At 49.2% G+C, this 15829-nt stretch overlaps 1 protein-coding gene across 6 annotated transcripts in view; it reads right to left on the bottom strand.

The window, feature by feature from the left end:
* The window catches only part of AMPD2 (adenosine monophosphate deaminase 2), a 54655-nt gene that overhangs the window by 28347 nt on the left and 10479 nt on the right, over positions 1 to 15829 (bottom strand). For all 6 annotated transcript variants that reach the window (XM_078598567.1, XM_078598565.1, XM_078598562.1 and 3 more), the window contains 5 exons: positions 15225 to 15336; positions 8674 to 9335; positions 6527 to 6616; positions 5810 to 5939; positions 4093 to 4224 (listed from right to left, as the gene is read on the bottom strand). In XM_078598567.1, coding sequence (XP_078454693.1) covers positions 4093 to 4224; positions 5810 to 5939; positions 6527 to 6616; positions 8674 to 9335; positions 15225 to 15336 — 1126 coding nt within the window. The remainder of the gene's footprint in view (positions 1 to 4092; positions 4225 to 5809; positions 5940 to 6526; positions 6617 to 8673; positions 9336 to 15224; positions 15337 to 15829) is intronic.

Genomic DNA, 15829 nt, shown 5'->3' with positions numbered 1-15829 from the left:
AGCATCAATGGTGTTAACCTAACCATTTCTCTACTTATAGCTCCATTTAATCACCAGTGTTATTATTAGTTTTTTTATACGTACGTGAAAAAAGTTTATTATTTTCTTAAGTGTGATAGGAAATTTCCCAAGGACATAACATCCCCTATTTACGTTGTTTCTTATAGGAAAATGTTTCACTTAACGTTGTTGCATTTACCGGGAACGTACCCCCGACATTAAGCGAAGAGTGACAATAAATTACTGTGCATAGAGTTACTGTTGAGATAGTAATGGCTGGGCTAATTGTCCATATCAATGTGAATAATGGAGTGAAATAGATGTGTAGAGTGTAATGTATATTACGTAGCGTATAACGTAGTGTACATATGGAAGAATTGGGCGTGACTTTGCCCAAATACGATTTTTCAGCAGCAAAATGATCCATCTGTCTATGTGATTAAGCATTGATCTAGCAGAGGATTTTTAAAAAATCAGTACTGGATTCCTGTCACAATTAGTGGATAAAAAAGCCCATTGGTGGCATTTTTGGGCTGCTATTCCATCCATGGACGACCACTGGCTTCCCCTGTAAATTCACACAAATTATCATTGTCACAAATTAATTTGGTCCTGTTACAGCGAGTAGCACGTACAGGGCTCCCCTCCCCCCACGTAAAACATGCGATGCGCGTATAGTATAGTATCACATTGCAGATTAGTCTGTTTTCACCGCGTGCGTCCTTTGTTTAAAAAAATGCGCAAAAAAAGTTTTTTTTTTACGCATATCCAAAATATTACAGTTATTAGGAAATATGTTCCCCAATTCATCAGCAACGTATATGTGAAACCACAAAATGCGTCAACTTATAGTAGGGGATTCCTATACTGTATTGTAGCTGATATAGCGTATTGTATAATAGATATACTGTAGTTCGGCAAAACAACCCCCTACCTCCTCGTTGGAGGAGGACGGTAATGCTGTGGTGAGCAGTGCCATGGGGGGAGGGTAAATTTTGATTGGCCATTCACCTCATGACATTTGTAGCCACCACAGCAGCCAAAGGGGGCTCTGGATGGGTGCGAGGGGCTGGTAACCCCTCCACCTTCAATCCAAGTACCACTAAACCACGACAAACATATCTAACTAAGCTTGTGCCGGAGGTCCCGGGTGGACTGGTGTCCATGACATCTCCTGGCTAAACCCCATTTGACGGAGCCAGGAGATTGAATCCTCACCCTCGGGGTTCCTCCAGAAACAGCAAAAAGCCACTGCGGGTGGTCACGTGGAATGTTCGAATGCTCACTGCGGAGGAGAGGCTGCCACTCCTCTGTCGGGAGCTGAACTGGTACCGCCTGGATCTCTGTGGTATTCAGGAGGTCCGGTGGACCGGCTCTGGCTCCTGCCACCATGAGGGGTGGACAGTCCTCTACTCGGGGCATGAGACTGCCAAACAACAGGGAGTGGCTCTTCTTCTGAACAAAAGAATGAAGGGGGTGTGGGAGCATGGCCGTGAGGTGTGGGAAGCTGTAAGCCCAGGCTACTTGGGGCTCGCTTTCCTATCAGAGGCGAGGAGTGATGGTCCTGGTTACTTATGCCCCCACCGAAGATGAACATCAGTGGAGGGATGCAGGCAAGGTCGATAAGTCAGATGCCTTCTATAACCTCCTGTCACGGGTGCTAGCTAAAATGGCCCCTCGGAATAGAGTCATCTTGTTGGGTGACTTTATTGCCCGAGTTGGTCATGATGCTGGCACCTGGTCTGGAGTGATTGGAAGGCATGGGCCAGATCAGCTCAATAACAATGATAGGAGGCTGCTAGATTTGTGTGCAGCCCATGGGCATCGACGCATCCACACATCATGGATGCATGCGGGGTTCAAGCAAGAACATCTGCTGGACTATTTCGTGACGGAACAGCGGATGCGGGCCCATGTCCTTGACACCAGGATTTACCGTGGAGCTGATCCGCGCACTGACTATCATCTGTAAGAAGTGCCAGCCCTTCTTCCACTCCGGTGGTGGGTGTACACCCAGGACCCCATTGAAACCCATAGTGGCCTGGTCTCAGCTAGCTGATGAAAGTTGCAAGCGAGAATTTCATTATCGCTTGCGGCTGGGGTTGGCATCGTCCCCCACTCCTCCCTGATGTCGAGGGGAAATGGGCGAGGTTTAGGACTGTGGCTCATGCAGCTGCAATGGCTGCGTTGGGTACACGGTCCAGACCTGCTACAGCGGAGGTGTACGAAATTCCAACAAAACCTACATCTCTGCTTTATTGACCTGGTCAAGGCCGATGATACCAAGTAGGCCTGAACTCTGGGTTGTTCTTCGTAGTGTCAAAGTCCCTGACTCTTTGTTCACAATCATTAAGGACCTTCATGATGGTGAGTGGGCCTGGGTAAAACTATGTGGCCGGGAGTCAGAGCCCTTCCCTGTTCACCTTGGGGTGTGACAGGGATGTCCTCTGGCTTCCACATTATTTAACATCTATTTTTACCACGTAGTTTGTGAAGCCTTCGATGGCTGTACTGGAGGAATTTCCATCTGATACAGATACAATGGGAGGCTGATCGATGCCCGGGTGTGGTCAAGGAATGCTCCCTATTGGTCAACGATGTTATGTTTGCCGATGATCTGGTAATTGCTGCTCACTCAGAGGAGGAGTTGGAGATGCTGCTGCTGAACCTGGAGCGTGCCACTAAGAGGTGGGGCTTTACTATCAGCCCCACCAAACTAAGCACCTGCCTGGGTATTTTGTACCATCAGTCACTCCACCCCCACAACTCCCAATTGGTGATGGGCAGTTGAGGAGAGAGTGGAAAGTTTCCCAAACCTGGGCAGTGTGCTCATGACCGGCTCCGGTTTGACAGCAGAGGTCACACTCTGAATTAGTTGAGCGGCATTATCTTTTCATTGGTTGCGTAACACTGTGTGAAAGCTACCTCGTCTATCGCTCCATACGAAGCTTCAGGTGTTCTTGGCTAGTCATGCCCTCCCTTCTCTATGCTTGGGAATCGTGGACCCCCCTAATGGAACATCTTCGCCAGTTTGAAACAATTAGGCTGGCCTGCCTACGATCCATCCTGGGTTTAACCAGGCTGGATTGTGTGACCTCACAAATCCTTGAAAGATCTGGACAAAGTCACATCGGTGAGCTCCTCCGGCAGGCAAGGCTGCGTTGGCTGGGTCATGTAGCCCGCATGCCCAGCCACTGCATGCCTAAACAGCTTTTGTTCGGCCAGATAGAGGGGGCTAAAAGGGCAGAGCACAGGCTAGAGAAGAAATGGAGTGATGTGGTACAAGAGGATGTGAAGCTGAGTGGACCTGCCGATGACTGGTACCAGCGGTGTCAAGATCGGCCTCTGTGGAGGAGGCTCGTGAAGGACGCTACTGGGCAGTTGGAGGCAGTCGACCTCCAACAACAACGGAGGGCAGAGGAGCGATGCTCACAATGAGCAGAGCGCCGGGCGGCTAAAACACAGCAAGTTGGCATAGTAGGGGGCGGTGCCCCAGGGTTCCATAGCACCCCGGCACTCGCATAATGTATGTGATGCAGTCATTTTTTGTCTGTTGATGGTCGGCGATGCGGCATTCGACTCATCTCGACGAGCTGTACACGATGCACTATTAATTTTTCGAGAACGGATAATTTTATGCTGTTTGGCGTTTCGACATCACGGAGTAGCACTGATTTTGGATTGAACGCGGAGTTAAGTACACCCCTGGAAAAAATAGTGTTCCAGAAATAAAATATTTAATTGCCTCGGCCATTTTGTATTATTTGGTACCCCGTGGTACCGCAATAAGGAGCAGCTGGTGCATCGGCAAGTCATCTCAGTCAGTTGACACGTGGCACCTGGGTCTGCCCCGTGACCTCCTGCCAGCGCGGGCATTCGACACTTCAGGTGGCCTCAACGTGCGCATAGCCTGGCACAAGCACAGTGGTGACGTCACCGCCACTTAGTGGCAAATGGCGGTTGCTGTTGTTGTATAATGTAGGGTTATAAGGTACTGTATATGCTTCAGTGTGTGGTATGTGTAGAGAAGCTTGCTGTATTATTATATGGTTAGCAGTGGTTGGGCCAGGTGTGCGTGTTGATGTGTGGTACCTGTTTGAGCGTCTGCTCTTTCCCCTGGTCTCTGTGCACCACCTCGTCGCTTTCCCTCTTCACTGCCCTCTTTATGAACCTCAGCAAATGTTTTTGATTCATACAAGATGAGGCGTGGATATGTGTGTCCACCTAAAGCCACAGAGACACACAGAAACAAAGATATAGACAATGTGCCTGATTATTATAACTGCCATTCACCACTAGGTGGCAGTGACGTTACCACGGCACTTGTGACATGCTAGGTGCACTTTAAGGCCACGTGAAGTGTCGGAGGGCCGATGGCAGGATACCGAACATACCCAGCTGCCATGGGTTCACTGAGATGACTGGCAGATGCACCAACTGTGTTCCCCAATGTGCCAACTCTGTGTTTTAGACGCTCGGCGCTCTGCTCGTAATTGTGAGCGTCGCTCCTCTGCCTCTCCTCTAAAGTAAGCATTCGGACATTCCACGTAGCCAACCTCAGCGTTTTCCTGAAGTGTATTTTTTTTTAATTCCTCGAGGATCGGTAAAGTTTGGCTCCACCAAATGCCGTTTTTCCAGAAGTCGTCATTGATGCCTCTTCCCCCTGAGGCCTCGAAGCACAAGCTTAAATGGGTGTTTCAACCATAGTTACTGATGTAAATTTGTTCTAAGTGAAGCGGTTATCAGCACCTCGGTACACACTTATCTTGTTACATGCAAAGACAAATGTAGAGACATATACACCCCCCTAATCACACTCGCGTCATCCTCACCTCCACCCCAACACGCCCGGCCCCATTCACACCCACCCCCACCTACTCAGGTCAACCCCACTGCACTTACCCTCACACTGCGTCAAGTCATACTCCCATACACTGTGCCACACAATACACACCAAACCACACCACAAACTACAACACCAATCATAGACTACTGTACCCCAACATACTGCACGCCACCACACTTTACCCATCCAATTGAAATAAACACAAAACAAGACAAAGATCCTCAGTATAGCCTTAACAGATTGTTGGGGCAAGTGCTGTTAGCAAGCACCTATGAGCCATGTCACTGCACACGAGGGAGTGGGTGGCCAGCACCACCCCCGGCTGCCTTTGTCTCCCCAGTGGTGATGTTTACACACTGCACCAGGCACGCATTCGAGACTGGGTCGACCTAGGGGAGGCACAGGACCGGTTCCTGTAATAGTCACTGGTGTTGGCTATGAGCGGGAATTGAACACGGGTCGCTGCATTGCACTACCGCTACTCACAATCACAGAGACAATGGAAAGGGGAAACTGATGCCGATAAGCCACACAGCACTGCACACACCCAGACACAACTCATGCCTAAACTTACAGTAAGGAGAAAACATTCCCAGCTGAGTCACCCATGACACCATGGGCGACTCGAGAGTTATATATAACAGTTATTCAATACTAACCACACACAACCAAATGCAGAGATAAACAAAGAGACACAGACACGCAGATACAAACTTAAACAGAAACAAACTGAGACACAGACTTGCAGAGACCTTGGAGTAAGTCTATGTATGGAACTGCGAGTCCCTATGAGTGAGTCTGTATCTGTGCGAGTCTGTGCGACTCCTGAGGGAGCCCATTAGTCTATGAGTGAGTCATATGGGTCTATTGAATCTGAGCTTATCTGAATAAGTCTGCGAGTCTCTGTGGTTGAGTCTCTGGATGAGTATGTGTCTCTGTAATTGTCTTGGAGTCTCCGAGTACCTTGCGTATGTTGTAGAAGTCTCTGTGAGGAACTCTCTTCTGTGCCGATAGTTCCTTCATCTCGTTTAGCAGTGCATGCATCTGAAATTTTGCCGATAGGAATTGCAGGCGACGATAACAGAAGGATTTCCTGGGTAGATTAAATATCATATCATTATCAGCAACATTATCAGCAGCAACAAAAGTAGTAAGAGCGTCAGTAGTAACATTACTATTTAAAACGAACATCTGCACCAGCTTGAAATATTCACGCAGGCGAGGTTGTGCTGGCTGGGTCATGTAGCCCACATACAATGCCACAAGCAGCTTGTGCGGCCGGATAGAGGGGGCTACATGAGCATGGCACGGGCTGGAGAAGAGATGGGATGATGTGGTACAGGATGTGAAGCTGATCGAACTTGTTGATATTGGCACCAGCGGTGTCAAGATGACCTTCTGTGCAGGCGGCTGTTGTGTGCATTAATGGGGAGTGGTTGCGCAATGGTTTCTGCACTGCGCTACGAATCCAGGGACCCAAGTTCGATTCCCGCTCTTGGCTAACTCCAGTGACTCAGCCTCAAACGAGTATCTGGCAAGGTGTGTAAACATCGCCGATAGGAAGGCATGCTGCTGGCCACCCACCCCCTCGTGTGCCATGTCGGCCTTCATAGATGCACTTGCCCCAACAGTCTGTTCAAGCTATCCAGGGGATCTTTGTATGTGTGAGTATATACTCACAGGGGTCCATTGATACTCATAGCCATGAGTATGTTCATATCAGCAATAAAGGCTGCCAGGTCACCATAGGGAAGGTCTACCAGCTCATCCCTACATGGAGAGAAGGGAAGAGATGTGTACGGGAAGGGGAGAGAGAGGGATGCACGGGGAGAAAGAGGGACGAGTGGGCAGAAACACGCGGGGAAAGAGCAGGAGCCATTATATAAATCTGTACACATCTCTGTAAGTCTCTGTGCAAAACTGTGCCTCCATGTGATTCTCTGGCTCGCTCACCCATTATACACATGTACTTCCCTCCTAATCTGCACAGTAAGTCAGTGCAGCTGCTAGGGTGTTAACCAGAACACATTCTTTACATCATATTACACCCGTGTTGGCCTCCCTGCACTGGCTTCCAGTTTGTCTGTTTATTTGCCTATCAACAAAATTATAAGAGGTTTGCAGAAGCCATGACTCAAAAAGTAATAGAAAGTAGGGGGTAAATAGTTGATTTAAAAGGTTTCCAAAAATTGCCAACCCCACCCTCCAAATCTGTTTACAAATTGAGTTGTACCTGCGGTGACTGCTATATCAGGGAGAAGAAACGACATATTTACGACCGAATTCGCGAGCACAAATCAGATTTGAAACACGGCAGAACTAATTCTTCGACCGTGGCTGATCATTGTTTCAACACAGCGGGTTCTCATGATATTGTTTTCTCCGATACCAAAGTACTCTGCAAACCTCCTGGCTACCACCAAAGATTTGTCCATGAAGCATCCAGATATACAAACATAGACACAACTTCAACCGAGAGGATGGTTTTAAATTAAGCAATCATTGGAAAGATGTCATCAACCAAGTCAAACTTTAGCTGCCTTATAATTGTACAGCTATATCCATTTCTTCCAGTGGTGTTCTATTCCCAGCCTGATACGCCACCATCACTCACCGGGCAGGCGCTGCACAACAAAAAAGAATACAGATGGTTATCTATCGGCTTAACTCATGCTAATCCCGCGCACCACCATCCACACTCCTTGTCACAGACCCCCCCCCCCCGACCTCTTGACTCCTCCCCTCCCCCTAACAACCTATATAAATACGTTGTCTCGAGATAAACTCTATTCACACGCCTCAGTAATTTTGATGGAGCAGTCAACACCTGATGACGGTTGCTTGGGTTGCTTCCGAAACGTCGTGATTTAATTAATTTTTTACCTACGTGACTTTACCGAAAAAAACAAAGAGTAATATTGTAATATTTAGCAACTTAAATTTGAAATATTAGTTGTCTACACACAAACATTATTATTTTAATATTTCCAAACTTATTTCAGAAATATTTGTTTTCTATCTACGCGAGTTTAGTGAAAGCAAGAAAATAGCACTTAACATTGCCATGGTGAGGCCTAGTCCCGCGCAGAGCCCCTGGCCTCGTCTAGATTGCCCAGCTGACCGAGGTGGCACCTTGGCAAGCTGGGGACTGGGCTACTACCACAGCCGCCCCCCCCAAACACCCCCCTGCCCGCGCTACAATAATACTATCTAAGCGCTTTAATATTAGTAAGTGCACACATTGAGGTGGGGGGGAGAGAAGAGGACATGACACTAAAGAATTTACCTCAGCGTTGTATGTTGGAATTTGAACGCGAATGAGAAATCCCCCCCCCTCCACCGATGGCGCGTGTGCGTTACTAGGGGCAACCCCCGGGGCAGCTTTAGCACTGCGCGAGGAAATAATTAAATAACGATACATTGCACTCAATTGTTTATTTAACTACTTTAATGTTGACGGTTGGTAAAACGGAATAGCACTGGCTCACCTCGGGGCTTACGGCGTGGTAAATGGCTACTTTTTTTTTAAACGTAAACCCCAAGGTTTGCGAGCCAAATCCTTCGCAAGTGTGCGTCCACAGACGGAGACAGACAAAAATGACATTTATAGGTAAGACGTATATGCTTCCACTTATTAAACTTTTAGTTAATTTCGTAAATTTATTTTTTAAATGTATTCCTATCATTGTCTTTATGCTGTGCATGTCTGCTGCTGTGTTCTGTACAGCGCTTTGAGATTGATGAAAAGCGTGATATAAATGGAATTATTATGTATATACGAGCGTCTCTGAGAGTCTCTTCTCAGTGAGTATCCGCATCTCACTCACCCATCGTACACGTGAGCCACTCCTCCCCTCATCTCTACGGTGAATCCGCAGTCCTCCGGGAACTCACTCACGTCGTAGTCCCCATATGGGTCCCCCCCTCCCCCAACCCCTCCACTCACCCCCGCCATCGCCGGGAAAGGTGAGTGTGACGGGGGTCGGGGAGTCACCGGGGTCAGCCTCGGAAGGTTCTGGTGTCTATAGGAGCCTTGGTAAGGCTGTGAGCTGGCACCCGGAGAGGTGAGAGGCTGTGGGCTAGCAGCGGCACTAGCGGTATTCTCCGCTTTAACAGTAGTAGGAGGGATAGTCTCCAGGGTAGTAGCAATAGCAGGAGGGATACTCTCTGGGCTAGTAGTAGTAGTCTGGCTAGTAGCAGTAGCAACAGTCTTCAAACTAGTAGTAGTAGCAGAAGGAAGGATATGATCTGGCCTAGTCTCTGGGCAAGCAGTAGTGGGATGGATATTCCTCGGGATAGTAGCAGTAGCAGTCGGAGGAGGGATAGTCTGTGGGCTCGTCCCCGGGGTGGCCGCTGTGGTGCTGTTGAGGAGGAGGGCCTGGGCCGTGGTTGGAAAGAAGCTATGCATGGCGAGCATTGAGTATTTATATCGGAGACGAAGAGCACGAAGCAGCGAGGATGACACCTCCACCACATCATCACGTGGGACCTGGGAGACAAGAGGGAGAGCGGGAGAGAGCGGGTAAGAGACACGCACAAAGAAAGAGAGAAACAAGGAAAGAACAGAGGGGGAGAAAAAGATAATGATAATTTTTATTTAATTCTAAAGAAATCCGATGCGCTATTAATCTATTTTTCACAGATTTCCAGTACGCACGCTGGGAGAAACACTGGAAGACAAACACTGGAAGAGGGAGAGAGAGACATGGGGATAGAGAGGGGAAGATTTAAATCGAAGACAACATAACCAAACAGATATCAGAGCAAAACTATGTGCATTACAAAGACACAGACACGGGGATGCGCATTTCCTAAAATGAACCTGTCTCTTAAAAGGCCCTTGTTTTATCGAAAGGAGATACAGGACACACACACACACGGAGACAGAGAGACAGGGCAACGCAGACATGGGAGACACATTGAGATACACAGAGTCACAGGGAGACTCAGGGATACACAGGGAGACACGGGCAGACAAGGGGACACAGGGAAAAGCGGGGAGCTGCAGGAATACAAAAAAACTACAGAGATACAGTAGATCATCGATTATCCCATGGCTTCGGGAGAAAAGGGGCACCGGATTTTCAAAAACGCCGGACAACGACATTATATAAAAAAGCTTATTTTTGCACATTCTTGTATGACATGTTTTTAGGTCTTGTGTATATGTGTTTCAGTGTTTTCAATTTTTTTACGATATTCAATCATTATAAATAAGCATACAAATACTCTTTGGTTCTTTCGGTAAAGTCACGTAGAAAGACAAAATAAAATAAATAATAGAACACAACGTTTCGATTACAACACAAGCAACCGTCATCAGGTGAGAACTGTATATAAATGCAAGCTCGGAGAGAGACACATATGCAGAGAGAGAGACAAACACAGACACGGAGAGAGACACGGAGAGAGACACGGAGAGAGACTAACACAGAGGAGAGACACACGCAGAGAGACACACACGCAGAGAGAGACACACACGCAGAGAAAGACACATGCAATCTTTGGAAGAACGTAATCAACCAGGTAAAGTGTTAACTGTTGTGTTAGCCAAGTCTCTGTGTTGCATTGCATTACATTTATAAGTTTACGAGGTTTGATTTCTCAAGCTTCAAATTTCTCTCCTCCTGCCGTAACTTCAAATTTAGCAATCTTTGGAAGAACGTATTCAACCAGGTAAAGTGTTAACTGTTGTGTTAGCCAACTCTCTGTGTTGCATTGCATTACATTTATAAGTTTACGATGTTTGATTTCTCAAGCTTCCAATTTCTCTCCGCCTGCGGCAGATCCCATCCCCCCCCCTTGGCTCTACATGCCCCCTGCTGCAGATCTCATCCCCGTTTGTCTCTCATTGACATGCTAATTTCTCTGCCTCACCACCCCCCTTCTCTCTCTATATATAATACCTCGGCACAGAGGCGTTGTTTCTCTGTGTCTCTGTGTGTGTCTCTCTCTGCGTGTGTCTTTCTCTGTGTTTCTCCTCTGTGTCTCTCTCTCTCTCTGGTTGTCTCTCTCTCTCTGTCCGGCAAAAACAACCCCCTACCTCCTTGCAGTGCCGGACGGGCAACACTGTCGTGGACAGTGCTGTGGGGGGAGGGCCAATGCCAATTGGCCCTCTTCCCTCATGGCGACTGTGACCACCACAGTGGCTAAACGGGGGCTCTGGATGGGTGTGAGGGGCTGGTAACCCCTCCACCTTCAATTCATTACCACTAAACAACGATTGAAACATAAAAATGTAACAAATAAGCTTGTGCCGGAGGCCCCGGGGGGACAGGCGTCTATGACGTCTCCTGGCCAAACCCCAATTGACGGAGCCAGGAGATTGAATCTTCACCCTCGGGGATCCTCCAGAAACAACAAAAAACCACTATGGATGGCCACGTGGAATGTTCGAACGCTCACTGCGGAGGAGAGGCTGCCACTCCTTTGTCGGGAGCTGGACCGGTACCGCCTGGATCTCTGTGGCATTCAGGAGGTCCGGTGGACCAGTTCTGGCTCCTGCACCATGAGGGGTGGACAGTCCTCCACTCGGAAAAGGAGACTGCCAAACAACAGGGTGTGGCTCTTCTTCTAAACAAAAGAATGAAGGGGGCGTGGGAGCGTGGCGGTGAGGTGTGCAAAGCTGTAAGCCCCAGGATACTTTGGGCTCGCTTTCCCATCAACCGGAGGCGAGGAGTGGTGGTCGTGGTTACTTATGCCCCCACCGAAGACGAACATCCGTGGACGGATGCAGGCAAAGCCGATGAGTCAGATGCCTTCTATGACCTCTTGTCACAGGTGCTGGCTAAAGTGGCCACTCGGGACAGAGTCATCTTGTTGGGTGACTTCAATGCCCGAGTTGGTCATGATGCTGGCACCTGGTCTGGAGGGATTGGAAGGCATGGGCCAGATCAGCTCAATAACAACGGTAGGAGGCTGCTAGATTTGTGTGCAGCCCATGGGCTTGTAATTACCAACACGCTCTTCCGGCATCGGCGCATCCACACAACATCATGGATGCATGCCGGGTCCAAGCAAGAACATCTGCTGGACTACATAGTGACGGACCAGCGGATGCGAGCCCATGTCCTTGACACCAGGACCTACCGTGGAGCTGATCTGCCCTCTGACCATCGATTAGTCATCTGTAAGATGAGCCTGCCATTCTTCCACTCCGGTAGTAGGTGTACACCCAGGACCCCATTCCAACCTAAAGTGGCCTGGTCTCAGTTAGCTGATGAAAGTTGCAAGCGAGAATTTGATCATCGCTTGCAGCTGGGGTTGGCATCGTCCCCCACTCCTCCTGATGGCGAGGGTAAATGGGCGAGGTTTAGGACTGTGACTCATGCAGTTGCAATGGCTGCTTTGGGTGCAAAGTCCAGACCTCCCCAGAAACCCTGGCTGACGGAGGTGTTCAGGTTAGTTGAGAAAAAGCAACAGGCCCACTCTCATCGGCTACAGCATCCCACGTCAGAGAATGAGGAGGTTTACCGCAGCCTTCGCTCGGAGGTTCGGAGAGCCGTAAGGCACTGCAAGGATGAGTGGTGGTCGCGGGTTGCTGAAGAGATGGAGTCTGCCTCAGTGGTCCGCGATCACAAATCACTATTTAACTCCATCAAAAAAGTTACCTGCAGCGCCACACCTATTACCATCATTAGGGGAAAAAACGGTAATCCAATCTCCGACCCCCAGGAACAGGTTTGCAGATTTGCTGAGCATTTCTGTGAGGTCCTGGGGGAGGGAAAATCCCTCAGCCAGGAAGACATCATGGCACAAAGTGGGGATAACCCTGCTGAGGCTGCAGTGCCTCAAATATTGGAAGAGGTCACCCCCTGTGAGTGGCTGGCTGAGGTGCCATCTGTTGAGGAAGTACTGAAGGCGATCCAGAGTCTGAGACCAGGAAAGGCACCGGGCAGAGATGATCTCCCAAGCGAAATGCTCAGGGAGGGTGGCGTTGGTGCCCAGACTGCTCTATATGACATCATAACAGTCTGGACCACTGGATGGGTTCCGCAGGATTGGAAGGATGCCCTGGTGGTCCCCCTCTTTAAGAAGGGGGACCGCACAGCCTGTAACTACAGGGGCATCTCACTCCTCAGTGTGCCAGGAAAGGTCCTGGCAAGGATTATTCAACATCGCCTTGCTAGGCACGCTGAGGAGAGGCTTGCCGAGCCCCAGTGCGGTTTCAGGAAAGGGCGGTCCTGCACGGATGCCATATTTTCTGTCCGTCTGCTACAGCAGAGGTGTAGGGAATTCCAACAAGACCTACATCTCTGCTTTCTTGACCTGGTCAAGGCCTATGATACCATCAGTAGGCCTGGGCTCTGGGTTGTTCTTCGTGCTATCGGAGTCCCTGACCCTCTGCTCACGATCATTAAGGACCTTCATGATGGTTGAGCGGGCCCGGGTAAAACTATGTGGCCGGGAGTCAGAGCCTTTCCCTGTACACCTTCGGGTGCGACAGGGATGTCCTCTGGCTCCCACATTATTTAACATCTATTTTGACCGCGTAGTTCGTGAAGCCTTCAATAGCTGTACCGGGGGAATTTCCATTTGGTACAGATATAATGGGAAGCTGATCGATGCCCGGGTGCGATCAAGGGATGGCTCCCTATTGGTCAACCACGTTATGTATGCCGATGATTTGGTAATAGCTGCTCATTCAGAGGAGGAGTTGGAGACGCTGCTGCTGAGACTGCAGCATGCCACTAAGAGGTGGGGCCTTACCATCAGCCCCACCAAAACTAAGCACCTTCCTGGGTATTTTGAACCATCGGACACTCCACCCCCACAACTCCCAATCGGTGATGGGGTAGTAGTGGAGAGAGTGGAGAGTTTCCCATACCTGGGCAGTGTGCTTATGACCGGCTCCAGTTTAACAGCAGAGGTCTTACTCCGAATCAGTCGAGCGGCAATATCTTTCCATCGGTTGCATAACGCTGTGTGGAAGCTACCTGGTCTGTCGCTCCGCACGAAGCTTCAGGTCTTCTCGGCCACAGTCATTCCCTCCCTTCTCTACGCTTGCGAAACGTGGACCCCCCTAATGGAGCATCTTCGCCGGTTGTAAACATTTAGGCTGGCCTGCCTACGATCCATCCTGGGTTTAACCAGGCTGGATTGTGTGAGGAGCTCACAAATCCTTGAAAGATCTGGGCAAAGTCCCATCGGTGAGCTCCTCCGGCAGGCAAGGCTGCGTTGATGTGGTACAGGAGGATGTGGAGCTGAGTGGACTTGCCGATGACTGGTACCAGCGGTGTCAAGATTGGCCTCTGTGGAGGAGGCTCGTGAAGGACGCTACTGGGCAGTTGGAGGCAGTCGCCCTCCAACAACAACAGAGGGCGGAGGAGTGACGCTCACAACGAGCGGAGCACCCGGGTGGCTAAAGCACAGCAAGTTGGTACAGTAGGGGGCACAGGTGGTGCATCAGCCAGTCATCTCAATCATCTCAGTCAGTCGACCCGTGGCACCTGGGTCTGACCCGTGACCTCCTGCCAGCGGGCGTTCGACACGTCACATGGCCTCAAGGTGCACATGGCCTGGCACAAGCGTCATGGTGACGTCACCGCCACTTAGTGGCGAATGGCGGTTGTTGTTGTCTCTCTCTCTGTATGTCTCTCTCTCTCTGTATGTCTCTCTCTCTCTGGTTCTCTCTCTCTCTCTGTGTCTCTCTCTGTATATGTGTGTTTCTCCGAGCATGCAATTATATACAGTTCTCACCTGATGATGGTTGCTTGTGTAGGGGCGTTGTTGCAATCGAAACATCGTGTTCTATTATATATTTTATTTTTTATTTCTACGTGACTTTACCAAAAGAACCGAAGAGTAATTCCTGCAGTCACGAAAGCTTCAAATCAAGATTAAGCATACAAATAGACAATACTGTAAGAAGTTACTGTATTTACTATATCGTACTTATTCTTTGGGTCTTTCGGTAAAGCCACGTAGATAGAACAAATATCTACCACTCCAATGTCCAGGACTCTGCATGGGGTGATGTATGTACGCTCTTGTTTCAACAAATTGTCCTGGACGGTTCTTGGACTGATGCAGCCTTTAGACCGGTGCTCCGGCGAACGCCAAATTACACAACGCACTTTGGCCAGATCGCACTGTATATTTTGTTTTTATGACTGTAGTTATTAGTCATTAAAAATGTATACAGTGCAGTATTTTCATTGTTTAAGTTGTATGTAGTGTATAATGAACTGTATATAATGTGACACAATCAAGCACCGAGACTTTTTTTGTCACGCACATGGTGCCGATTGCCGGACTGGTACAGCCTTTGGAGGGGTTTTTGCCGGATCAGCCCGGGACCGCCAAATGTTGGAAGCCAGATAATCGCGCATCAGATAATCGATGATCAACTGTACACAGGTAAACAAAGGATACTCACCCCACACGCGTCCTCCCCAGTGATCAAGAGTCTCTGAAACTCGAGTTCCAGATCCGAGTCCGAGTGTCCTTGAGCCCCTGAGTCACTCTCCTCAGCCTCCCTCACATAGTCTCTGAGAGAGGAGAGAAGAGAGAAAAGCGAGTAAAGGGAGAGACAATCATTACACATGCACAAAAAGCCAAAGATCCCCTGTATAGCCTTAACAGACAATTGGGGCAAGTGCTGTTAGCGAGCACCTATGAAGGCCGGCACGGCACACGAAGGGGGTGGGTTGCCAGTACACCACCTGACCGCTTTTGTCTCCCCAGTGGTGAAGTTTACCCAAAGCACAAGGTACTGATTTGAGGCCGAGTCTACCTAGAAGAGGTCCTGGACCGGTTCAGATAATCGTCACTGGTGTTGGCTGTGAGCGGGAATGGAACTCGGGTCGTTGGGTTCATAGCACAGTCCGCTAACCACTACACTACCGCTCTCCACACTCACACATGTGGAGAAAGAGGGGGGGGGGGTGAGAGGACGAGAGAGATAAGGGCAAATAAGACACACACAAGGAGGCGAGAGGGGCGAGCAGATGAATGAGTGGTGACAGAGTGTTGAGTGGGTGG

This window comes from Lampetra planeri, chromosome 11, assembly GCF_965212315.1.
Source record: "Lampetra planeri chromosome 11, kcLamPlan1.2.h2, whole genome shotgun sequence".
Taxonomy (NCBI): Eukaryota; Metazoa; Chordata; class Hyperoartia; order Petromyzontiformes; family Petromyzontidae; genus Lampetra; species Lampetra planeri.
This window is presented reverse-complemented; position numbering and strand designations above follow the sequence as displayed.